A 23,912-nucleotide genomic window follows, 5' to 3' on the forward strand; every position below is an offset into this window, starting at 1 on the left:
GCATTAACCGTTTTAAATCACAGTACAGTGGTATTTAGTACATTCACAAGGTTGTGCAACCAGCAAATCTATCTAGTTCCAGAACATTCCATCAACCCAAAAAAAACCCCGTCCCCATTAGCTGTCACCCCTCACCCCCCTCTCCAGCCCTGACAACCACGAACCCACTCTCTGTCCCTGTGGATTTTCCTGTCCTGGACGTTTCCCATCAATGGGATCATACGACAGACGCTGCACATGGCTGTCCCAGGTCCCCTCCCAGTAGTGCAAACAGCACGTTGGAGGGTGCTGGTGGCCATCGTCTGGCCACCCTGCTGCCCCCCCGCCCCCGCCCCGGCTGTTCCTGCCTTCTCTGTCCCTCAGCACCGTCTCTTGGAGATTCTGAATTACTGAATTACCTTCCGTGGAAATGGTGATCTGGGCAGGGGTGGGCACACTCTCCCTGGAAAAGGTCAGACAGTCAAAGCTTTGGGCTTCGCGGGCCAGACGTCCTCTGTCCCGCCTGCTCGCAGGCCCTGTCCTGGGCCTTGGGGACGCAGAAGTGAACAGGGTCACCACCATCCAGTCCTCCCGGGCTGACGTTCTAGTGGAGCAGAAAGAGAATGAACAGCAGACGGTGAAATGAGCAACCAGGACTGAGCCTGGAGGAATCCACCGCTTCCAGGGAGCAACTCACTTACAGTCAGGGAGGGCGGCTCTGAGGAGGTGACCGGGAGCCTGGAGCTGGGGAGGGAACCAGTCCGCAAATAGATGGGGGAAGGGACGGCTGGGGCTGGCTGGTGCAAAGGCCCTGTGGCAACCAGGCTGGGACTCATAAGGACAGAGGAGCCCAGGGTGGTGGGAGGGGAGGGCGGGGGGCTCGCTGGAGGGGAGGCTTGGGTTCCACGGCCAGTCCCCAGCTGGGCTCTGCTGGGCCGGCGCTGACCCTGTGCTCTCTCCCCTCAGTACATGGGCTGCATCGAAGTCCTCCGCTCAATGCGCTCCCTGGACTTCAGCACTCGCACCCAGGTCACCAGGTGAGGCCCGGCTGCGGGGGTGGGGGCGTCTGGTGTGTAGCTCCGTGCTGGGAGTTGAGAGTGGTGGACTCGGCGACAATTCCCTCCCCCTTCCCGGATTGGGGAGCAGTGTTCCGCAGGGTCAGAGTGATCTGGGGCGGGGCACAGTCCCAGCTCTGTCCCCGCCTGCCGGTCACCCATGCTCTCCAGGCCCCAGATGATCTCCATAACCTGGAGACGACAGCCCATCCCTCAGAGAGTGTGTGGGTCCCACGAGGGGTGTTGAGGACGCCCCAGCATGTCCTGGCACCCGGGGGGACGGTGCTGCTGGCTCCCGGTTGAGACTCAGGGCAGGGCTGCAAGGGGCTGGGAGCCCGTCCAAGGCGACCAGGGCATGTCCACCGTCCCGGCTTCTTTTTGGTGCAGAGAAGGCATGGTGATGTCATGATGCTCTGAGCTGCCTGGACCTGAGTCATATAGAGTCAAGGGTACAACCAGGGCTGAGGCAGGAGGGGCCCACATTGTTTTGCATGTTGAAAACCGACTTAGTGCATTCACCAGAGACATTAAAAAACTCTATTGAGATATAATTCACATATCAAACAATTCACCCAATCAAAGTGTACAATTCGATGTATTTTGCTGTTTTCGAAGTTATGCAACCATCACCACGATCTAATTCCAGAACATTCCATCACCCTGAAAGGAAGCCGCATCCCCATTAGCAGTCACCCCACCCCCTCCCTATCCCCTGACAACCAGGAACCCACTCTCTGTGTCTGCGGATTTGCCTGTTCTGGACGTTTCCCATCAATGGAATCACACCCTGTGGGTCCTTCTGTGTCTGGCTTCTCTCACTGAGCATCGTGTCCTCAGGGTCCATCCACGCTGTAGCGAGTGTCAGGGCTTCACCCCTTTTCAGGACTGAGTGATGTTCCCATGTGTGGAGGGACCACACTGTGTTTATCCATCTTCAGTTGATGGCCGTTCGGGTGGTGTCTGCCTTGCGGGCTGTTGCGAGTTGGGCTGCTGTGGCTGCCCGTGTGGCTTTGTGTGGACGTGTGTTTTCGGTTCTCCAGGCTGTGCACCTGCGGGTGGGACTGCTTCACATTTTGAGGAGCTGCTGCTCCATTTTACCTTCCCACCTGCGGGGTGAGGGCTTGGTTCCCCTCACGGCACCGACATTGCTGAGAGCCTGCTGTGTGTCCGTCTGACCCTCAGGATCCTGTAAAAGTTCCAGCCCCTCCGTAGGGATGAGCCATTTCATGGAAGTCTCTCCCATTCTGTTTGGGGGGGTTGGTTCTGCCATTGTGTCTGGGGGCCCAGAGCAGAGGTCATCCTCTTACGCCACAGATGGGGATCTTGGCCAGCCTGTGGCCACACAGAACTTGGGGTTCAGGCTGAAGGGCTGTGTCAGCAGCCCCAAATCTGACCCCCAGATCTGTCAAGTGGGCTGTGGCTCAGAGGTCCGCTGGTCACTGAGAAAGAAAGAGCTGGAAGGGGAGAGCTGAGGGCAGGGGCACCTGCAGGGCACACGGGGTGGGTGGCTGGGAGCCCGGAGCCCCTGGTCCAGGCTTCCAGGTGCCCCAGCATCCCTCCCTCCTCTGAGCCCCTCCCCGCTCAGGATCCACTGCACCCCTTCCTCAGCCCATCGCCCTCTGACCCCCACCCTTCTCTGAGCTCCTGCTGCCTCCACTCCAAGCTCTCTAAGCCCCCTCCCCCCTCCGCCCGCACAGGGAAGCCATCAACCGGCTCCATGAGGCCGTGCCTGGCATCCGGGGCTCCTGGAAGAAGAAGGTGGGTGAGGGGCCCATGGCCTCCGGGTGGGAGCGAGTGGGGGGCACATGGCCATCCCGGGGCCTGCCCCAGCTGGAGCTCCGCTGCGGGCCCACCTTCCTGGTGCCCTGTGCCCCCCACAGGCCCCCAACAAGGCACTGGCCTCCATCCTGGGCAAGAGCAACCTGCGCTTCGCGGGCATGAGCATCGCTGTCAGCATCTCCATCGACGGCCTCAACCTCTCCGTTCCCGCCACGCGCCAGGTGAGCGCCGCCCGCCCCCCCCAGCCTCCGCCAGCCCCGCCCAGGGCAGGGTCTGTGGACTCACCTAGGTGAAGCCTGGAGGCACGCTGGGCCCGGGCCCTTGGGTGAAGTGCAGGTGTTGGTGTGAACTGCTCACCGGGACACGTGTGGATTTTAGCACGTGTGTCTGTGTGTCTGTGTCGGGGGTGTGGTGACATGTCTGAGCTTGGCGCCCACGTGTGCACGTGTGAGAGTGTCCACCAGTGCGGGGCGGGTTTGTCCGCGTGGCCGTGGGTCTCTGCGTCCTGCCCTGGCTGCGGGGCTGCCCGTCCAGTGGGGCTGTCGGTCATCTTGGCGTCCTGTCGAGGGGATGGCTCCATCCCCTCACCCCTGTCCTTCCGGCCCCCCTGTGGCCTTGGTCTAGTGACTGGCCCGAGCCCCTGTCTCCTCCCCCGACCCTGAAGCGGCAGCCCCGTGACTGGTGGTCTCTCTTCGGCCAGATCATCGCCAACCACCACATGCAGTCCATCTCCTTTGCGTCGGGTGGTGACACGGTAAGGCCGGGACTGGGAGTGGACTCCCGGCCCCTCTGTCCCCCCAGCCCCGAGATCCCCTGCCTGTGCCCATCGGTCCCACCCCCCGTGTTGCTGGGACTCCGCCATCCGCTGCCCTCTCTCCCCAGGACATGGCGGATTATGTGGCCTACGTGGCCAAGGACCCCATCAACCAGAGAGGTGAGGCCCGGTGGGGGCGGGTGGGGCGCTCGGGCTGGAGCGCGTCAGCCAGCCGAGGCCCCGCTGATGCTGCGCCACGACCCCCAGCCTGCCACATCCTGGAGTGCTGCGAGGGCCTCGCCCAGAGCGTCATCAGCACCGTGGGCCAAGCCTTCGAGCTGCGCTTCAAACAGTACCTGCACAGCCCCCCCAGGGTTGTCGTCCCCCCGGGAAGGTACCGGCCTGCCCGCCCCGTCCTCCCGCACCTCTGCCGGCCCTGCCCCTCCTCCCCGGGCTTGGATCCTTGTCCCCTCCCTGCTCTGTGCCCCTCGTGGCCCACGGCTCGGCCACCAGGACCCCATTTCCGTGTCTGTAAAACTGGGATAAAAACATCCCCACTCCCGGCTGAGGTGAGGGCTCAGGGAACTGGTTTGCGGGTGGTGGCCGTCATATGTCATCGTAAGTCTGCACGGGGGTGGCTGGCTCTTCTGCAAAGGGCCAGACTGCACGCCCTGCCGTCTCAGCCATTGTGGCGGAAGGCAGCCAAGGAGGATGTGTGAGCAATCGGCGGTGGGCTGTGTGCCAGCAGAACTTTATTTATGGACACCCCAAACTCTGAATTTCATCTGACTTTCACATGTCATCAGATGGTGTTCTTCGGATGTTTTCTTAGCCATTTAACAGTTCTGTGGCGTAAAAGTGTAGAAACCGTCCTTAGCTCCTGGGCTGGCAGAGACAGGCAGTGGCCTGCGGTCGGCTATTTAAATATCTGGACAGACAGGAATTGGCTAGAATAAGTAGTGAATAAATGAATTTGTTAGAAGTCCGATATGCACCGATGAGGGGCCGGCCTGCATAGCTGGACACGCCCCTGTGGCCTTCGCACGGGCTTGCATGCCCCTCGCACACGCACCCTGGGGCGGCCTCAGTCCCTCTCCTCCCCGGGCTGCAGGGCCCTCCTCTGGGGCCCCCACTGCGACCTTCTGTCCCTCCCTGACTGAGCGGCAGTCAGCGGCTTCCCCTCTTTTGCTCTTAGGAACCACACTTGCCTGGATGAGCCTCCATGGCATAAATTTCGAAGGCGCCATCCAGGGCCAGAGGGCGAGGGCGTTTTCAATGCTGAGGGGTGTCACCACCCTAAGCCATGGCTTCCGGGTTCTGGGTGCAAGCCTGGCGCTGTGCCCTGGCTCTCTGGTGGGACTGGCGTGGGGAAAGGGGGCGGAGACCAGCTTTTCTGAGGCCCTGCTTGGTTCAGCCAAAGCGCTGAGACTCGTGCAGAATCCCCTTTGATGGACAGAAAGGGGCACCCAGGCCCTCCATCAGCAACAGTTCCTGGTGCCACCGCTCAGCTGATGGGGGGCGGTCAGGGTCCCTGGGCCTGGCTTGCCCGCCGCACGTTGCAAAGCTCAGCCTGGAGTCCTGGGCACCCTGTCGGGAGCCGCCCCCCTCCCCCGTCACGTGCTGGGGCCTGTGCTCCTGCTGGCTCTGTGTCCGCAGGCTGACCGGGCCGGAGGATTCGGCCTGGGGGGACGAGGACGAGGCAGGACACAACTACTACAACCGCACTCCCGGGAAGGAGCCGCCCCTGGGCGGGCTGGTGGACTCCAGGCTCACCCCCGCACAGCAGCCCTGTGCCCTCGGGGCCCTTGGCCAGGTCAGCCTCTGCGGACCTCGTGGGGAGGGCGTCCCAGGGGGGCCTGACCCCCAGCTCCTCCTTCTCTCTTCTCCATGATCCTAGAGGAGGGTCTCTTGCGCCGCCCCCGCCTCCCTCCTCCCTCCCCAGACTGCCCAGATCTGCTCGGCCCTATTCTTGACACTTCAGACGGGATTCCCATCGCAGACATTGAGGAAATGGGTACAGCAGTGATTGAATCAGGGCTTCCAAGGAGGATAATGAGAACGTACACCGGGGAGACTGACTACCCCTGGTCAGCAGGATGTCCCTGAGGGCAGGGTTTGGGCTGGGCCCTGACGGGTCAGTAGGCGTTGCCCAGGAGAGCAGTGCAGAGAAGGACATCAAGGTGCAAGAGACAGCATGTGCCGGGGCAGGCGTTCCAAGTGGGGACGGCCCCTGAGGCTGCAGCAGAGGTGTGTGGTGGGCACGCGGGCAGATTGAGGCCAGGGAGCGGGGGACGGGTTCAGAGCTGAGCTTCGAATCTGGCTTACAGGAGGGTTGGCGTGGGAGACTGGCGTGCTGTGCTGTGAAGAGGGGGTGCTACAGGCCAATCAGGAGGGTTGCCGTGGGAGATTGGGGTCTGGGCTTGCACACTGCCGGAGGACCCCTTGCTCTCTTTTTCAGGGAGCATCTCCTGCTCGAAGAGACGCCCGAGGCCCGCAGTGGGACGTGGGCCCCTCAGGTACTGTCGGCTGCTCTCTGGACTGTGGGGGGCCCGGCCCTCCCCCTGGGTCCACACCGCCCCTCACACTGCTTCCACTCTTTGGGTCACTCCACTTTCATCGGCGAGATTGTGTTCACTCCCCGCGCTCTTAGAGATTTGACAGCGTCTGCTTTTTTTTTTTCTGTGCAGACCCGTTTCCTTGTATTTTGGGCATAGATACTGCATCTCGTGGTTCAAAGCACCAGAGTATAAAAAGGCATCCAGTGAAAAGTCAGTCCCCCTGCCCCATTTGTTTTATCCACCTCCCTAATCAGGTAACCGCTGTTAGTAGTTTCCATGGTTTTTCCAGAATTTTGCATGCACATTCAAGTCAACTCAGACATACATGGCTTTCCCCGGTTTTTAGACGGTGGCGTGCTATCTACCCCTCCACCTTGCTTTCCCCTCGTAACAACCCAGCTTGGAATCCTCCCCACATCAGGGCACGGCAGTCGCCCCCCTTCTTTTTGCACCACGGCATAGTCCCTGCCACGTGAAGGACCGTCCTCGCTCAGACATTTGGGCACTTTCCGGCTGTTCACCACGACAGCGTCTCCACCACTCAGCTCTGTTCAAGGGCCTCCGTAGAATCCGTGCCCGGGACGGTGGCCGCTGTTCCATGTGATAGAAATCACACAGCTGCCCTTTCGATTTACATTTCCACCAGGTATCATGAGCTTTTAACAAAATGGTAGAGTTTTCAGCCATTTAAATGTTAACGTTATACAACATTTACAGTGACAGGGAAGGCTAAAATCCCCTTTGCCCCAGCTCCGAGGTTGCGACCTCACCCCCCTGGCACTTTTGTGTCTCCTTTCAGCCTTTATCACCAACAGGCCCCCAAAGAAGTCAGGACCCCGAGGCAGGCTGCGGACACCTTCGGTCTCTGGGGCTCTGGCTGCGCCCATGTGCTCTTCTGAACAGCTGTGTGCTAGTCCCCTGTCCTTGGAGTTGCTTATTGACGTGGCCCCCTCTTGATGGGTGGCAGACCCCTTGGGCCCCCCCCGTGTGTCCCTCCCACGGATGCTGAGCTGTGGATGGAGTGCACACGTCAGCCACAGTAGGGAAGCTGCCAAATGGCTCCCCGATGTGGCCGGGAAGTGTGTTTGCCCACCAGCCCTGCTGTGGCTGCCTGTTCGCTCACAGCCGTGCTGACATGTGTTGGGCCTTTTTTTTTAGATCTTCCCAAACAATCTGGGCATTTCACTGCCGAGCATCAGAACCCTACTGGCTCCCGGTGCTTGTGGTTAAAGAACACGCGTGGCATTGGGTGCCCAGCAGGTGCCCAGCCGTCATCTGGCCCTGGTCAGCTATTTCTCTGGGACATGGGCTGCTCAGGCCTGACTCCCAGGGCTCACTAGCATTTCCTACCCCTGAGCCTTTGCACATGATGTTATCTTGCCTTATCATGTTTCTTATCATGCCTTTCCCAAGTCTCTGGCCAAGAACTCCTACCAATATGTCAATGCCCCAGCTCCAATGCCCAGGAATTTTCTCTCTTTGGACTCCTGCAACCCAGGTTTCTTCCTTCATACTTCACCTTGATTATAAGAGGCCGGGAGAATCTGTGCCTCCTCTGTGCAGACTGGGAAGCCTGGGCTGAGGCCCCTCAGCTCCCATCAACCACCCAGGGCTGGAGCAGCATCAGCACACATATTGAATCATAGCCAGAGGGTTTCATCTTCACCCCTACTTGTGAAGAAGCTACTCCCATTCTCTCCATTTTGCAGAGGAGGAGACTCAGGCACTGAGAGGTGACCTTACTTGCTCATGCCCACAGAGGGTGGAGCCAATGTATGAGCCCAGGTGTCTGCGAGGGTTAAGGATATAATTGGCATAAAGCAGAGATCGCGGCTGCAGGCCCTTGGGCTGCATTTGGCCACAGTGTATTCAAAGATAATTATTTCCCTGCCAACGATTAAAAATGGAGACGTTTAGAAATGGATTGACAGTTTTGGGGAAAAAAAAATACACACGTGTCCTTTGAACCTAGGAAAAGATGCTAAACCTTGCTCAAAATGAGAGAAATGGAAATTAAGTTCCCCCAGGATGCAATTTCTCACCTATCGGGTCAGCGAAAATCCAACAGTCTAATAATACACGGTGGTGAGGCTTTGGGAACAGGGCAGAGGCAAACTGGTGAGGATCCAGCAGATCTGGACCCAGGTGCTGAGGGACCCGGGGAGAAACTCCACCAGGGTACCTTTTCATGGAGTTGTGACTTTTGAACCATGTAAATGCTTTACACATTCAAAAACAAAACTGAGAAAAGAAAAGAAAGGAAAGCCTAAAATAGAACGCAAGCAAACAAATGACCTGACCGTGCATCATGTTGATAACATAATTACAGGGAGAGCAGAATTTTATTGTTGTTATTATTATTATTATTATTATTATTTCCTAAGATTGGACAGATTTATTTATAAGGTTTCTTTCTTTCTTTCTTTCTTTTGGCTGTGTTGGGTCTTCGTTTCTGTGCGAGGGCTTTCTCTAGTTGTGGCAAGCGGGGGCGACTCTTCATCGCGGTGCGCGGGCCTCTCACTATCGCGGCCTCTCTTGTTGCGGAGCACAGGCTCCAGACGCGCAGGCTCAGTAGTTGTGGCTCACGGGCCTAGTTGCTCCGTGGCGTGTGGGGTCTTCCCAGACCAGGGCTCGAACCCGTGTCCCCTGCATTAGCAGGCAGATTCTCAACCACTGCGCCACCAGGGAAGCCCTTGTTATTATTTTTTAAACGCGGAGATTTAACATAAACATTGGGGTTCCTGCCTTCCCTTGAAACTGGGAAGCTCTGGCCCCCTAGGCCGCTTTCCTGCCTGGCAGACGGGCGTGGGTGTGTGTGGGGGCGGCTGGGGGCGCGGCTCCCCGTGGACCTCCGCGTCCGCACAGCCCCCGCGCCGGGCTGGGCTTCTATGCGGTTTTTCACTCCTGACCCTGCTGTGCAAAATGGCGGGGCTTCCTTCCGGGAGGGAGACAGGTGTGGGCGGGGCTGCCCACCAGGGCCCTTGTACTCGGGCTCCCCCGGCTGACCCCACGCCCCTCCGGCTCCCCAACCCCAGCCCCGCCCGGGGATGGCTACGTGCAGGCAGACGCCCGGGGCCCGCGAGACTACGAGGACCACCTGTACGTCAACACGCAGGGTCTGGACGGCCCGGAGCCCCTGCAGCCTGAGGACAGCCCCAAGAAGGACCTGTTCGACATGAGTAAGTGGGGGCAAGCCAGCCTGCTGGAGGAGGCCGGGCCCGAGCAGCCCGTGGCCTGAGGGGAGATGCCCTGCGTCCTCCCCTTGGGACTTCTCCCCAGGTTATAGGGTTGGGGTGGGGAAGTGTGCTTCCTATGGTACTCCCTCCTCGGTGGGACGCTCCAGTCTCTTGAGGGTAACCCAGCTCCCTCTCTATGGGGGAAGAGTGTGATGGGGGGCATTCAGGCGTCTCTTCTCTGTGGGACTCCTCAGTCTGCAGGGTGGGGGGAGGCCTAGCTCCCTACCTCTGGGTCTCCCCAGTCTGATGAGGGAGTTTAAGCTCCCTCTTCATGTGACTCCATGGTCTGAGGGAGGAGGCCCAAGCCCCTTAAAATGGAAATCCCAGCCTAATGGGGGACCCCCAGTCTGAGGAGGTAGGCCTAATCCACATCTTGATAAAGTGACTAGCTGATGGTGGAGCCCATTCCTTCTTCCCTCTGGGATGCCCCAGCCTGAGGGAGGGCGCAGCCTGATGGAGGAGGTTTGGGTCCAAAATACCTTCCTTTCCCACAACATCAATATTATTTATTTGTTTGTTTGTTTATTTATTTTTGGCTGAGTTGGGTCATTGTTGCTGCGCGCGGGCTTTCTCTAGTTGCAGAGAGCGGGGGCTACTCTTCGTTGCGGTGCGCGGGCTTCTCATTGCGGGGGCTTCTCTTGTTGCGGAGCACGGGCTGTAGGCGCACGGGCTTCAGTACTTGTGGCTCGCGGGCTCTAGAGCGCAGGCTCAGTAGTTGTGGCGCACGGGCTTAGTTGCTCCGCGGCATGTGGGATCTTCCCGGACCAGGGCTCAAACCCGTGTTCCCTGCATTGGCAGGCAGATTCTTAACCACTGTGCCACCAGAGAAGCCCTGGAAATCTCTTTCTTCACAGTTTGCAAAGCCTCCTTACCCCCACCGACAACTCGATTTCTTGTCATTACGGTAGTGACATGACACCTGCACCTGCTATGGCCCTGCTGGCTCCTCACAGCAATTTCAGATGGGAAAGGAGGTGCTCCGGGTGTGAACTCCTTCTGAGGCAGGCTGTCCCCTTGGGTGACCAGCCAGATGGTCCAGCAACCCCAGTGGAGAAAGTGATGCTTGTTGCCAGGCGCCCATTAGAAATCCTGGGGTTGCCTCTGATTTGCCCTCCTTGGGTCATGTGCTCATCCCCCAGCCAATCACTAGGCCAGGAGTGCGAGATGAATATGCTGATTGCCCAGGACTGGTCACATGTCCTGGGAGCGGGAGGCTGGGTCAGCTTCCCCTAGGTCACTGGAGGAGTCAGGGAGGAGTGATCCGGAGGGACCAGAAGTGGAAGGAGGGTGGAGGCAGAGCACAGGCACACCAGGGCAGGGGTCAGGGCTGCGACTCTGCACTCCAGGGTGTTTGAGCTATGCGGCCACATCTCAGAGAGGGTGAGTGGCTTGCACAGTGTCACACTGGTGCCTGCTGGGAGCCTTAGGAAACTTAGGAAGACCATTAGGAGCTTTTCCATTAGAGTTTGGAAAAGAAAGGGATGCCTGCTGCCTACCACCGAGGTGGAGCATGTAGTGGAGGTCCTGGCCAGTGCGGTCAGACGAGCTGCTGAAACAAGAGGCATAAACACTGGGAAGGAAGCCCGTGTAACAAGACAAGAAAAAGAAGTAGGTGTGCACATTGGAAAGAAAGACATGCTCGTTCTTTACATATGCTTAGAAAATCCAAGAGAATATATTGCGTTACTAATAGAACCGATAAAAGGTGAAGGAGCAGGTCCCCCCCAGCCCAGGCCCCTCCCTCCCCGCAGGAGGCAGCTGCCCCCCGCCTCCCGCAGGGTCTTCGCCCACAGGACCCTTCGAGGATGCCCTGAGGCTGCACGAGTGCTCCGTGGCCGCGGGTCCGGCGGCAGCCCCCCTTCCCGTGGAGGACCAGTGGCCCAGCCCGCCGACCCGCCGGGCCCCCATCGCCCCCACGGAGGAGCAGCTGCGGCAGGAGCCCTGGTACCACGGCCAGATGAGCCGTCGGGCGGCGGAGAAACTGCTTCGAGTGGACGGGGACTTCCTTGTGCGGGACAGCGTCACCAACCCCGGGCAGTACGTCCTCACCGGCATGCACGCAGGGCAGCCCAAGCACCTGCTGCTCGTGGACCCCGAAGGCGTGGTAAGGTGGGCGCGGGGGCGGGGCAGGGGTGGGGAGGGGGCTGGAGGCTGCGTGGGGTGGGGTTGGGGAGGGGGGCCTGGGGCAGGTGTGGAGCCGGGCCGGGCAGGGAAGGGGCCTGGCCTCTCCCCTCAGCCCAAGGCCCAGGGTGCCCGCCTTTTAAGCGCCCTTTAGGTTTAATGAAGTATTTTTCAGATTACAGAGCCCTTTACTCTGTTTCCCTTTACCAGGTATTTTAGAATTAGAAAGTATTTTGCAGTTTCAGAAGACTTTTAGGTTTTACAAAGGACTTCCCAGTCTATAAAGCATTTAGAGGGGTTACAAAACCTTTTCCAATCTCAAGGCCTTTTAGGACTTACAAAGTACCATATTCCATCATTTGCAAGATGCACTTTTTTCCCCCACATTCTGTCATCGCTAACGCATCTTGCAAACAGTGATGTCTTTGAGTGATAAATATGGTCGTTTCAATTTCTAACATATCTCAGGGTTCACAGAGCACGTCTCCATTTACAAGGAGTTTCAGGGCCTGCAAGTTAAGGAATTGCATCAACCCTCTGAAGGAATTGCATCAACCCTCTGGTACACACTTTCCTCTCATTTTGACATGTCTAAAGTCTTGATTTTTTTTTAAACCATCAATTGCATCACTTTTATCATTACTGAACTTGGAGGTTTTTTCCTCTCCTTGTGGTACATAAATTGTGATGCATCTTGCAGCTGCCTTGAGTCAGTGAGGTTTGGCATATTCTGTAGCTCCTAAAGCATCTTAGGGTTTACAAGGCATTTTCCAATTTACAAGGAGTGCGAGGGTTTTGAAGGGTTTTCCATTGTCCAAGGGCCTTGGGCTTTGTAGGGTGTTTCCCTGGTGAGAAGGCACGTGAGGTGTTAAGGGCCTTCTCAGAGTTTACCAAGTGCTTTTACCACCTCCAGCTGAATCCTCGGCGCCGCCCTGGGGGGCTGCGTGTGCTCTGTGCCCTACACGGGGCACACTGGGGTGGCGATTGTGTGGCCTGGCCCAGGTGGGGCCACGACTCCCGGCCCCTGTTCTGTCAGTTCCCTGAGCCACCTCCTCCCTCGTGTCTCATCGCAGTGCTCACAGCTGTGACCTCAGCCTGGCGTGCTGTCAGCCCTCCCCCAGGCCTAATTCCCTCTCGGGTAAACAGATCTCCAGGATGAGAGACACTATAGAAGCTTCAGAACCTCCTCACATACTTGGTTAACATGCAGGTTCCCAGGTCCTGTCCCCAGTGCCTGGGAAATAGGTGGTTTGCCGTGGGCCCAGGCATGTGCATTGCCAGCCCGCTCCCCGGGTGATTTGTGCCCAGCGAGTCTGGCATCGCCCATGAATGTCTGGCAGCTGGCGGCCAGCGGGTCTGTGTTGCGTCCAGGTCTATACGCAGGATGCTAAGATTTTCTCATTCTAAGATGCAGGTGGCTTTTAGATTTGGTGGTTCTGATTTTCGGATCCATGTCTACAAGATTCCTGGCGTGTATTCATTTCCTAGTGCTGCCCTCCCAAATGATCACCAACTGGGCAGCTTAAAACCACAGAGATTTATTCTCTCCCAGCTCTGGAGGCCAGACGTCTGACACCAAAGGCGTTGGCCGGGCTGGTTCTTTCTGAGGCTCTGAGGGAGGATTGGGTTCAGGCCTCCCCCTCAGCATCTCATGGTTGCTGGAAATTCTTGTTCTCTGGCTTGTGGACACATCACCCCAGTCACCGCCTCTGTCTTCTCGTGGCCCCTCCCTGTGTCTCTGTGTCCAAGTTTTTCTCTTCTTAGAAGGACGCCGGTCACTGGATTTGTGGCCACTTGAGTAATCCAAGATGAACTCATCCTTTTTTCCTTTTTAAAATTAATTTTTTAATTGAGGTATAGTTGATTTACAATGCTGTATTAATTTCTGCTGTACAGCAAAGTGACTCAGTTATACATATGTATATACATTCTTCCCTATATTCTTTTCCATTATGGTTTTCCCAGGATATTGACTATAGTTCCCTGTGCTATACAGTAGGATCTTGTTATCCATTCTATATATAATAGTTTGCATCTGCTAATCCCAAACTCCCAATCCATCCTTCCCCCACCCCACCCCGCTCCCCCTTGGCAACCACAAGCCTGTTCTCTATGTCTATGAGTCTGTTTTTGTTTTGTAAATACGTTCATTTACATCATATTTTAGATTCCACATATAAGTGCTATCATATGATATTTGTCTTTCTCTTTCTGAGTTACTCCACTTAGTATGATAATCTCTAGGTCCACTCACGTTGCCGCAAATGGCGTTATTCCATTCTATTTTATGGCCGAGTAGTATTCCGTTGTACCTGTGTACCACGTCTTCCTTATCCATCAAGGTGAACTCATCTTAATCACATCTGCAAAGAGGCCTTTTCCAAACAAGAGCCCATTCACAGGTTTCAGGGGTTAAGATGTGGACATGTCTTTTTTTGGGGGGCACCATTCAACCCGCTACGGGAAGCGTGGCCCCAGAGTGCTGGTGCTTTTGGAGCCTGTGTCCACACGTAGTTCTGGAATCCTGAGGCTGATTCTGTGGTTGAGGTCTCTGACCCAGTGGTTCTCAGCCTTGAGCGCGAGCTGTCGGAGGGCTCGTGAAGACGCAGCTTCCCATCAGCAGGCCTGGGGCTGGCCCGAGAGTTTGCCTCTCCGACACCATCAGCAGGCCTGGGGCTGGCCCGAGAGTTTGCCTCTCCGACACCATCAGCAGGCCTGGGGCTGGCCCGAGAGTTTGCCTCTCCGACACCATCAGCAGGCCTGGGGCTGGCCTGAGAGCTTGCCTCTCCGACACCATCAGCAGGCCTGGGGCTGGCCCGAGAGTTTGCCTCTCCGACAATCTCCTGATGGTGCTGATGCTGAGGCCTGTGGCCCCACAGGTGCGGACGAAGGACGTGCTCTTCGAGAGCATCAGCCACCTGATCGACTACCACCTGCAGAACGGGCAGCCCATCGTGGCCGCCGAGAGCGAGCTCCACCTGCGAGGTGTCGTCAAGCGGGAGCCCTGAGCCAGGTGCGTCTGGCCCCGTGGGCTCCCAGCCCCCATTTACCAGATTTTTCTCATCTTAAACACCGAGATGCACATGCCACATAATTCACCCACAACTCAGTGGGTTTCAGTGTCTTCACAGAGCTGTGCCGCCTTCCTCCATCTAATTCCAGAACATTCCATCACCCCCGAAGGAAACCTGTCCCCATCAGCAGTCACGCCCTGAGTTGTTTAGGGTAACTCTGTGTTTAACTGGGGGTAAAAATCCCCCGGAGGAGGTGGGTCTGGTGGGGCTGGAGTGTGAGGCGAGGTGGGTGGGTGAGAAGGTCCACCTGTACCTGTCACTTCTGGAGCCTCGGGAAGTCTTGAGTGGGCGAGGGACAGGCAGGTCTGGGTGATTCCAGGGCCTCTCTGGTTGGGGTGGGGGGCTGGGGTGAGGTGGGGGCCTGGCTAGGCAGGGGAGGATGCGGCCGAGCTGGGGTGCAGAGGGGCCTGGGTGGCAGCCGCAGTCTTTGGGGAGCAGATAGAGGCAGGACCCGGGGATACAGGGAAGCTGGGAGCCGGGGGCTCAGCTCGCAGAGGGAGGGGGGTGGTGGAATTTCCCCAAAGGCTGAGAGGCGCTTCTGGGCCAGGTTGGGCTGCTCTCCCGTCCCCATGACAACAGTCTCTTCCTGCCTCCTTCCCCACTCAGCGCTGGCCTGCTCCCTGCCCCCAGCCAGGCCTCGGCCACCACCGCAGGCAGAGACAGGATTCCCAATCTGGGGCAGGGCTCCAGGGATGGGGGTGGCCTGTGGAACACCTGAAACGATCTGCAGCACCGTGGGGCCGTGTGTGTGCACATGCCAGGGTCTGACCTGCTTCCCTTCTACTCCCTAAGTTGTTTGTGACCTGAGAAGCAACACCGATGGCAGTAATAATAGCTGCTAACGCAGCAGCTGTTGCGTCCAGGCCCTGAGCTCAGCCCTTCTCCACATCTTCACTGACTCCCATGCACCGCTGACAAAGGCACTGTTAGTAGCGTTCTCATTTTGGGGCAGGAGCAGCGGCACAGAGAGGTTAAGGGACTACCCGAGGTCACACAGCAAGACCATGGAGGAGCTGGGACTCGAACGCTGGCCCTCAGCCTGAGGCTTGACGCTGGCTCACTTTGCTGCCTTGTAACTGAGGTCTCTGACACCGGAAGCCGGGTCTCCGGTTGCTGTCTCCGCTGAGCCTTGACCTCTCCTTCTCTTTCTCCCCCAGGTTGTGGTTCTCAGCCTGTGGCTCCTGTCCCCGCTCCCCCCGGATGGCCCTGTTGTGGCCTTAGGGGCCCTCAGCCTTTCTCTGGACCCTGGTCGGGCCGGAATCGCCGCTGTCTCTCCTTCCTCCGCGTGGGTCTCTGGAATCTTCCTTCTCCAGCTGGCCCTGGGCTGGGCTGGGTCAACCCCGCCAGGAGACGGGGCCCACGACCCCTTTCTCCCACCGAGCCCTCTGCCTGCCGCCAGCCTTCACCTGGAGTGAGGGCACACATACCAAAGACAGAGCCTTTTCTCGCCTTTAAAGAAAATATATCAAAAAGCAGCCATCTATCTCGGAGCCCTGGCCCAGGTTCCTGATGGGGCAAGGAGGCACCGTTTCCTTTCCCGGCTGGACGTCAACTCACCTCCCTGGAACCAGCGGGTCCCCAGTTCCCTGGCATGGAGATGGATTCCTGTCCTGGCCGGGCTCAGATTTTCCACCTGAAAAATTAGTGCACAGTTGTCTTTTGGGGGGAGAATCGAGGTGCTTTGGGCCCTCAGGCCAGGGCAAATGCTGATGTTGAAGTGGGGGGCAGCCTTGGGATGATGGGGGGTATCCAGGCAACCCCAAGACAACTGACCCAGGTGAGGGTGGTTGTGAGGCCCCCACCCTCCCAGCTGTCAACCTACACTGGACACTTGGACTCTGTTTGTAATTAAACCTGGGAATGACCACGGGGAGCGTGAGCCCTCCTGCGCCTTACAAGGCCCTCTCAGGGTGGGGGTCTGGGTTCAGTCTCCTGGGGGCGAAGCCAAGGCAGCACCGGATTTGGCCTCCCCGGGGGCCGGAGGAAGAGGGAGCCAGGCCCTGGCTGTGCCCCTGTTGGGGGGAGGGGGTGTGGGGGGGCCGAATCCCCTGACACTTCCCAGAACCTCAATCTTATCCTGAGATAAAGCACACTCCAGCTCCTCTGTTAAACATACCCCCAGCTTCTCTTTGGAAACACTCTATCTCCCAAATGCCACAAACTTCTGTCCTTTGAGATACCCGCAGATATCTGGCAAAAAGCTCTTTTGTTTTCTTCTCCAAATAGCTCCTAACTTGTCCCGAAAGATGGCCTGACTTCTCGGCCTCCCAATGTCTCTCGTCCTCATTTTCCTGAGAAGACCCCAGTTCCCTTTCAGGCCCCTTTATCGACCTCAAAGCCCCTACTTCTCCCGCATGCCCAGCTCCCTGCTTTGGCACCCGACTCTCTTCTGACCTTCCCTCACATGATTTCCACTTCCCAGGGAGACCCCCATCTCTCCCCAGGACCCTCCTTCAACTCCTCCCACAAACACGGAGGCATCCCTCCCAAGGAGGCACCCCAAACCTCACCACATCCCTGCCAGGCTGGGCCACACCCCTACCCAGGGTCTGGCTCTGGGGGCTGTGCTTTGTCTGCTGTCAGCAGGCTCTGTCCCAGGCTGTGGGGGGGACCTGGTAAGGGTGTGGGCAGTGAAAGCCACTCTGGTCTGCCTGTAACTAGGGGGGAAGCCATCAAAAGGCAGAGCCAGAAGGGGACTCTGATGCCATGTCTCTTACTTCAGAGACCTGGAGACAGAGCCACCAATCCATCCATCCATCCACCCACCCACCCATCCACCCATCCATCCACCCATCCATCCATCCATCCACCTATTCATCCATCCACCCATCCATCCACCCATCCACCCATCCATCCATCCACCCACCCACCCACCCATTCATCCATCCACCCATCCACCCATCCATGCATCCATCCATCCATCCATCCACCCATCCATCCATCCACTCACCTACCCACCCACCCATCCATCTACCCATCCGTCCATCCATCCATCCACTCACCTACCCACCCACCCATCCATCTACCCATCCATCCATCCACTCACCCACCCATCCATCTGTCCATCCATCGTTCATCAGTCTACCCACCTATCCATCACACATCCATCCATCTAACTACCCATTCACCATTCATTTGTCCATCCATCCACACCCCCATCCTAATATCCTTTAATCTGCCTTCATGACCTCCTCTTGTCCACCTGCCAGGACCCCTGGTGGGTAACGGGGATGCAACGTGACCAAGACAGACCCGCTCTTGTGGAGTTTGTCAAATGACATTAATCAGCAGGTCACTGCTAAGTGTATGATGACAACCATGGGAAGGAAAGTGCCCTGGAGCTTAGGGGCCCCAGGAAATCCAGGAGGGTTTCTCTGTGGGAATGATCTGGAGGATGAGCAGGGAGGCCCCGAGAGAGGAGGAGAGAGATCTGGGCGGAAGGGATGGTGTGCGCAAAGGCCCTGGGTGTGTGGCGCACAGCTTCTTCAGGAGACAGAAGGATGGCCAGAGCGGCTGGAAGGGAGATCAGAGGGGCGGTGGAGTGGGGGGCACAGCTGGGCAAAGCTTGGTGCCAGAGAGAGCCGCTTGGGGCCTTTTGAGCACAGAGGTGATAAGATTCCCAAGTGGGAATTAAGCTGTGGGGGACAGGATGCGACTGGGAGGTGGCGGGCAGAAAGGACTGGGTGGGGGGTGGGGGGGGGGAGTGTCAGATTCTGGAGATTTGTAGGCCATTCATTCCTAGCTCTGGGTCCTCTGAGGCCCAGGCTCCCCTTCAAAGTCTCTGTCTAGCACCCCACCCCAGGCATGTGCTAAGAACTGCACAGACTTGGAGTCCTGAACTTCTCCCCACTTTACAGATGAGGAAATAGAGGCTCCGAAGAATGAGGTCACTGCCAAGGCCACACCACTGGGAGGTGGCAGAGCCTGGATTCCAACCCCATCACCTCCCTCATCCTGCTCCCTGAGTCGGGAAAGCCAGGCCTGGGGTGCCCCACGGTGACGGGGGCTGGGAGCCTGGGTCCCGCACAGCTGGCTCCTGCCCCATTCTACCTTCAGTTATTCAGTCAACAAACGCTGCTTGCCCCAGCTTTACCCTCAGGGAGACTTGGGGAGGGAGGCAGTAGAGACGGGGGTTCAAACTCCACTGTGCCGCCTTGGCCAGTAGCTTCCCTTCTCTGAACTGGGTGCCCTGTGGCTTGGGCCTCCCTTGTGCCTCAGTGTCCTGCTCTGTAAACTGGGGATGATGACCCTCCCCCGACGCGGGCTACCCTGTGCCTTGTTGGGCCCGGGACCCTCCTGGGAGCTTGCAGACAGGCCTGTGCTCCCTTTTCCAGGGAAGGAGGCGGAGCTCAGAGGGGAGGCTGCTGCCCGGAGCCAAATGGGCACCAGGTGGCCCCTCTGGACGGGAGCTCAGATCTCTCTCAAGCCACCTCCTGGTGCTTCCTCCCAGCCACCCTTAGGTCTGCCACATCCCCCTCCCCATTCAGTGGGTCCCTGGCAGGGTGTTGAGGATAAAGGCCACCCAGCATGAGGTGGAGGTCTCAGAGCAGAGGTGCCCTCTCTCCAGCTTGAGCCTGCAGCCTGCAGCCTCCCCATCTCTGATTCCAAGAAGGCTGCTGCTGAGGGGGGAGTCCTGGGGGGGCTGCCACGCCCATCAGCCGAGGGTTCTGTGGACCGGGAGAGGTTCCTGTTTACAGAAAGGGACATGGAGCTGGACTCGGAGCTGAGCTGACCAGCTGGAAGGGCCCCTCCCAGGGTGGGGTCCCCAGCCCCACAGGGCAGGCCTTCGGGACCTTCCCCAGGTGCCTTCCCCCACCCCCCTGCTGTGCCTCAGTTTCCCCAAATGTGATGGGGTGGAGATAGGAGTGGGGCTTCTGGCTGAGCTGGGCCATGGTGGGGTCAGGTCCTGGGGCTCCTCCCCCACTGAGTCCCCTTCCTCACCGGTAGCAGCATCCGCGGAACCAACACTTAACTCACACGTTTCTGGGCCCCGTACTAAGCGTTTTGCAAACAGTACCTCACCCTGTGGAATCTTCACTCTGACGCTGCAATTCAGGGGCAGGTGTTATGCCCATGGACTGCTGAGGACACAGAGGCACAGAGATTTGGACGCTTGCCGGAAGTCACACAGCAGGAATAGTTGGCACCAGGATTTGAACCCGGATACAAGGCTCCAGACTAGTGTCCTGAGCTACTCAGCGCAGAGACCGGCACAGAATAAACTCACTGCCCTCCTCCCCCAACCCAGCTGGGAGGAAGACCCCGCTCCCAGCGAGGCAAGGGTGTGTGGGGAGCGAAGCCCCAGTACCCAGGCCGGTCTGTCATCAGGACGCCTGAGCTGGTCACCTCGCCATCCTGGGCGGTGGCTCGAGGCCCCTGCAGGGAAGAGCATTGTTCTAGGGTCACCCTTCCTACTGTGGCACTCCAGGCCCAGCAGGGGTGACTGACATCAACCGAGTAATTGCTGGAGGGTATTTTTCATGCGAGCTGAAGTTAGGGTTCCGCGGGCTCTGTTGGGCTGTGATGCGGGGCAGGCAGGGCAGGCTTCCTGGAGGCGGCAGTGAAGTGATGCATTCATTGGTATCTGCCTCCTTTGTCAGACTGTGTGGCCACGCCAGTGTTGCCCCCAGAACAAAGGGGGGCTCAATGTTTGCTGGGTGAGCAAAGTTGAGAAAGGCCTCTTGAGGGAGCCTCACTTTCCCCATCTGGACAATGGGACTCTAAGCCCCACCTCACTCCAAGGTCAAGTGGAAGTGTTGGAGGGGCCTCTGTCCAGCTCCATCTCAGTCTGCCCCCCATCCCCCCTTCTGCTGTTGAACCAGCAGTCACTCCAGACCAGCCCCCATCCCAGCTCCAGCCACGACGACGCTCGGGGACATTTCTGGAAGAGAGGAGGCTCCTGGAATATGATAATTAAATAAGGTCTAGGCATCCCCTTCTCTGCATCAGTCTTGGCAATACATTATCTTGCTGGACTTGGGACTGGTCACTCGGCCTTGGATTCCAGAAGAGGAAACTGAGGCTGGGAGGGAGGAAGGAGTGAGGAAGACAGGGGTTGGGGCCAGCAGATCACAAGGGTGGAGGGTGGAATCCCAAGACACGCTGTGGTCTCAGAGCTGCCAGGCCTGAGTCTCCTGGTCTTACCCTTGCTGGTTTATCCATCTGTGAACTGCAGGGGGGTACTCTCTCCTTTCTCCCCGAATCACATTTTTCCTGTTACATTTTGTCATGGGAGCCACCAAACCTACAGTTAGTATTTACCTGTGTATTTCTGCATTGGCGTCCTTCCGACCAGGACGCATCACAAAGCTGGCAGCTGCGTGCCAGTCACAGCCATGTCCCCAGCGTCCAGTAGGTGCTCGATAAACATCTCTCCATGAAGGAGCAGCGCCCTGGCCGGCTTCTCGGGTGTCTGCACTGAGCCGCGTCTCAGCGGCTAGCTCCTTGATTCTAGAAAGAAACCTTCACCTTCCTCATCTGCAAACTGGAGACAGCCATAGGACGTACCCGCCGGTTTTTGTGGAATGAGTTGGGGGGAGGACGCTAAGAGCCTGGAACTGAGAAAGTGCTTAGTAATAAATTCAGTTGCCGTTATTATTATTGCTGTTCTTTTACTCGTCAGCGTAAGTCGGGAAATGGCCCGCAGACGAACTGAGGCAGGGGCCTGGGGTTTCTAGGGGCGTCAGCAAACCGCCACCACCTTCCTCCTTCCCCCCACCCTCTCAGTCCCCGAGTCCCGGCGAGGCTCCTCGGTTCTGCCCGCCGGGGGCTGCGCAGACCGCCCGCCCGGTCCCCGGGGCAAGCGAGGCGGGGGAGGAGGGCGGCCGTACTAGGAGGAATACGGCGGCGCGGCGGCCAGCTGGGCGGTTTCCCGCCGCCGCCGCCGCCGGTGAATGAGTCCGACTGCGCTGCCGCTGCCGCCCGACCGAGGCTGCGCCCGCGTCCCCGCGCCCCTAGCCTTCGCGCCGAGACCCCGGCGTGTCCGCGGGCCAGCCAGCCTCGGCCACCGTCCCCGGGCAGGTGAGTTCGGGGCCCCGCCACGCTCCGCGGGGGCTGCTAGGACCCCACCCCCACCCCCAGCCGAGTCCCGCGGGGCGGGGTGGGGGGGAGGAGGGGAGGGGTCGGTTCGCCGCGCCGCCAGCCCCCAGACTCACCTCCTCTCCCTTCCCTCACCCCGGATGCCCGGACCCTCGGCCCGGGAGAAGCCACAGGTGGGTGGGAGCTTGGGGGGGGGGCGGAGCTGGGACACCCCGGGGTCCACCGTACGCCCTGGGGCGTCTTCCCCCTGGGCTGAGTGCGGACCCCTTTAGAAAGCGCTTTGAGAGCCTCAGAACGGGGGTGGGGGCGAGAGTGGAGCCGCAGTCCCCTGGGAGCTTCCCGAGAGTCAGCGCCGCCCCCACCTCCCGGGCCGGGCTTCAGCACTTGGAAGTTAAGCGCGATTCCTCCGGGGAGGGGAGAGGAGGGGCGAGGAGGGGCGAGCCCACCCCGCCGCTGTCCTGGGCCTCAGCGCCTTCTGACCCCGCTGGCCCCCTGCAGGGCTCCCCCCAACGGGTGCCGGGAGCCCCTCTTCCAGCCCCCGCGTGCAGGGGGGCCTGCAGCTCCCGACCCCCGCTTCTCTTCCCAGGCTCCGCAGATCCCTCCAGGCTCCTGCCTCCGCCCCGATGAAGAAAACCAACTTGTGGTTCTTGGAGCGGCTTCGTGGGTCAGGGGAGAATGGAGCTACGGGGGGCGAGGGTGGGGACAGGGCCGCCAAGGGGCCCCTGTACAGCAACGTGCTCACGCCCGACAAGATCCCGGACTTCTTCATCCCCCCCAAGCTGCCCGCCGGCCCCACGGAGCCGGAGGCTCAGGCTGAGCTGGGGCCCTCGACCTCGGAGCAGAACCTGGCCTCCGCCGCGCCCCGCCGCGCCCCCCGGAGCCCCCGGCTGCCCGCCAAGCTGGCCGCCGAGAGCAAGAGCCTGCTGAAGGCGGCCACCAGGCATGTGATCCAGATCGAGAGCGCGGAGGACTGGACCGCCGAGGAGGCCGCCACCAACGCCGACCCCCAGGCCCAGGGGGCCATGTCGCTGCCTTCGGTGCCCAAGGCCCAGACGTCCTATGGCTTCGCCACACTGGCCGAGAGCCCCCACACACGGCGCAAGGAGTCTCTGTTCCATAGCGAGCACGGGGCTCTGGCCCAGGTGGGCTCCCCGGGCACCCGGCGCCGTCGGGGGGGCGTCAAGACCAACGGGGGCGATGGGGCGCCCAGGGAGGCCGGCGGTGCCCTCATGAGCCCCGGCCGCTGCGTCAGTGGCGGGGAGAGCGACACGGGGTCCTCGGCCGAGTCCTCGCCGTTCGGGTCCCCCCTGCTCTCGCGCTCCGTGTCGCTGCTCAAAGGCTTCGCCCAGGACAGCCAGGCCAAGGTGAGCCAGCTGAAGCACTCGGTGGGCCGCCACGGCTCCCTGTCGGCCGACGACAGCAGCACGCCGGACACCAGCCCTGGGGCCCGGCGCCGCCTGGCCCGCAAGGCCACCCCGGAGCCCGGCCCCGAGCCCGGCGCGGCGCCCCGCGCGGAGCACGCTGTGCGCATGGGCCCGCGGGGCAGCGTGCGGCTGCTGGCGGAGTATGAGGCGGCCCAGGCCCGCCTGCGCGTGCGCCTGCTGGCGGCCGAGGGCCTCTACGACCGGCTGTGCGACGCCCGCAGCATCAACTGCTGTGTGGGCCTGTGCTTGGTGCCCGGCAAGCTGCAGAAGCAGCGCAGCACCATCGTCAAGAACAGCCGCCACCCCGTCTTCAACGAGGACTTCTTCTTCGACGGCCTGGGGCCGGCCAGCGTGCGGAAGCTGGCGCTCAGGATCAAGGTGGTGAACAAGGGCAGCAGCCTCAAGCGGGACACCCTGCTCGGGGAGAAGGAGCTGCCCCTGACCTCTCTGCTTCCCTTCTTGTAAAGGCCTCCGCGCCCCCTCCCGCCGGCAGAGGAGACCCCACCCCCACCCGGATCCGGCAGGGGAGGTGGTTTCCGCTCAGGCTGGGCCCGGCCCTGATGCTGCAGCCCATGTTGGGGGTGTCCTGGGTCATGCTGTTTTCCAGGTGTTAATTTTTCCAGAGGAGAAGAGAGGGGGCTGCCGGGTAAAAGAAAGGGTCAGCTTGCAGGGCTGAGTCCCCCTGTGCCCCAAGTTCCATGCCCCTGCCTCACCCCTTCCGGAGTTCTGGAACCTGGGCCAGGAGGCAGCTAAGGCCGATCACAGACTCAGAGGCCGCTGGTCCAGAGGCCCAGTCATATCTTCTCCTCTGCTGCATGAGTGTCCTCCTGCCCCAGGCCCGCCAGATGCCCCCCCGCCCCCCCCTCCCCGAGATCAGGGCCAGGCCCAAGTTCT

General features: G+C 59.5%; 2 protein-coding genes across 3 annotated transcripts in view; both read left to right on the forward strand.

Moving 5' to 3' along the window:
* Positions 1 to 16,423, forward strand: part of SHC2 (SHC adaptor protein 2) — a 29,783-nt gene extending 13,360 nt beyond the window's left edge. The window contains exons 2-13 of one of the 2 annotated variants that reach the window (XM_061190971.1): positions 946 to 1,016; positions 2,732 to 2,792; positions 2,915 to 3,034; positions 3,514 to 3,567; positions 3,696 to 3,747; positions 3,835 to 3,961; positions 5,224 to 5,380; positions 6,026 to 6,083; positions 9,161 to 9,304; positions 11,155 to 11,465; positions 14,362 to 14,495; positions 15,714 to 16,423. In XM_061190971.1, the coding sequence (XP_061046954.1) occupies positions 946 to 1,016; positions 2,732 to 2,792; positions 2,915 to 3,034; positions 3,514 to 3,567; positions 3,696 to 3,747; positions 3,835 to 3,961; positions 5,224 to 5,380; positions 6,026 to 6,083; positions 9,161 to 9,304; positions 11,155 to 11,465; positions 14,362 to 14,490 (1,284 nt within the window). In that variant the 3' untranslated portion in view covers positions 14,491 to 14,495; positions 15,714 to 16,423. Of the gene's footprint in view, positions 1 to 945; positions 1,017 to 2,731; positions 2,793 to 2,914; positions 3,035 to 3,513; positions 3,568 to 3,695; positions 3,748 to 3,834; positions 3,962 to 5,223; positions 5,381 to 6,025; positions 6,084 to 9,160; positions 9,305 to 11,154; positions 11,471 to 14,361; positions 14,496 to 15,713 lie in introns of those variants that run through there. The other variant, XM_061190972.1, reaches the window with a different exon arrangement.
* A 5,028-nt stretch (positions 16,424 to 21,451) lies between these two features.
* On the forward strand, positions 21,452 to 23,700 carry C2CD4C (C2 calcium dependent domain containing 4C). The gene is made up of 2 exons (XM_061188924.1): positions 21,452 to 21,576; positions 22,181 to 23,700. The coding sequence occupies exon 2, from the start codon at positions 22,218 to 22,220 to the stop codon at positions 23,481 to 23,483; it is 1,266 nt and encodes a 421-aa protein (XP_061044907.1). The 5' UTR covers positions 21,452 to 21,576; positions 22,181 to 22,217; the 3' UTR covers positions 23,484 to 23,700.
* Positions 23,701 to 23,912: the final 212 nt, after the last annotated feature.

This window comes from Eubalaena glacialis, chromosome 4 (assembly GCF_028564815.1).
Source record: "Eubalaena glacialis isolate mEubGla1 chromosome 4, mEubGla1.1.hap2.+ XY, whole genome shotgun sequence".
Classification (NCBI taxonomy): domain Eukaryota; kingdom Metazoa; phylum Chordata; class Mammalia; order Artiodactyla; family Balaenidae; genus Eubalaena; species Eubalaena glacialis.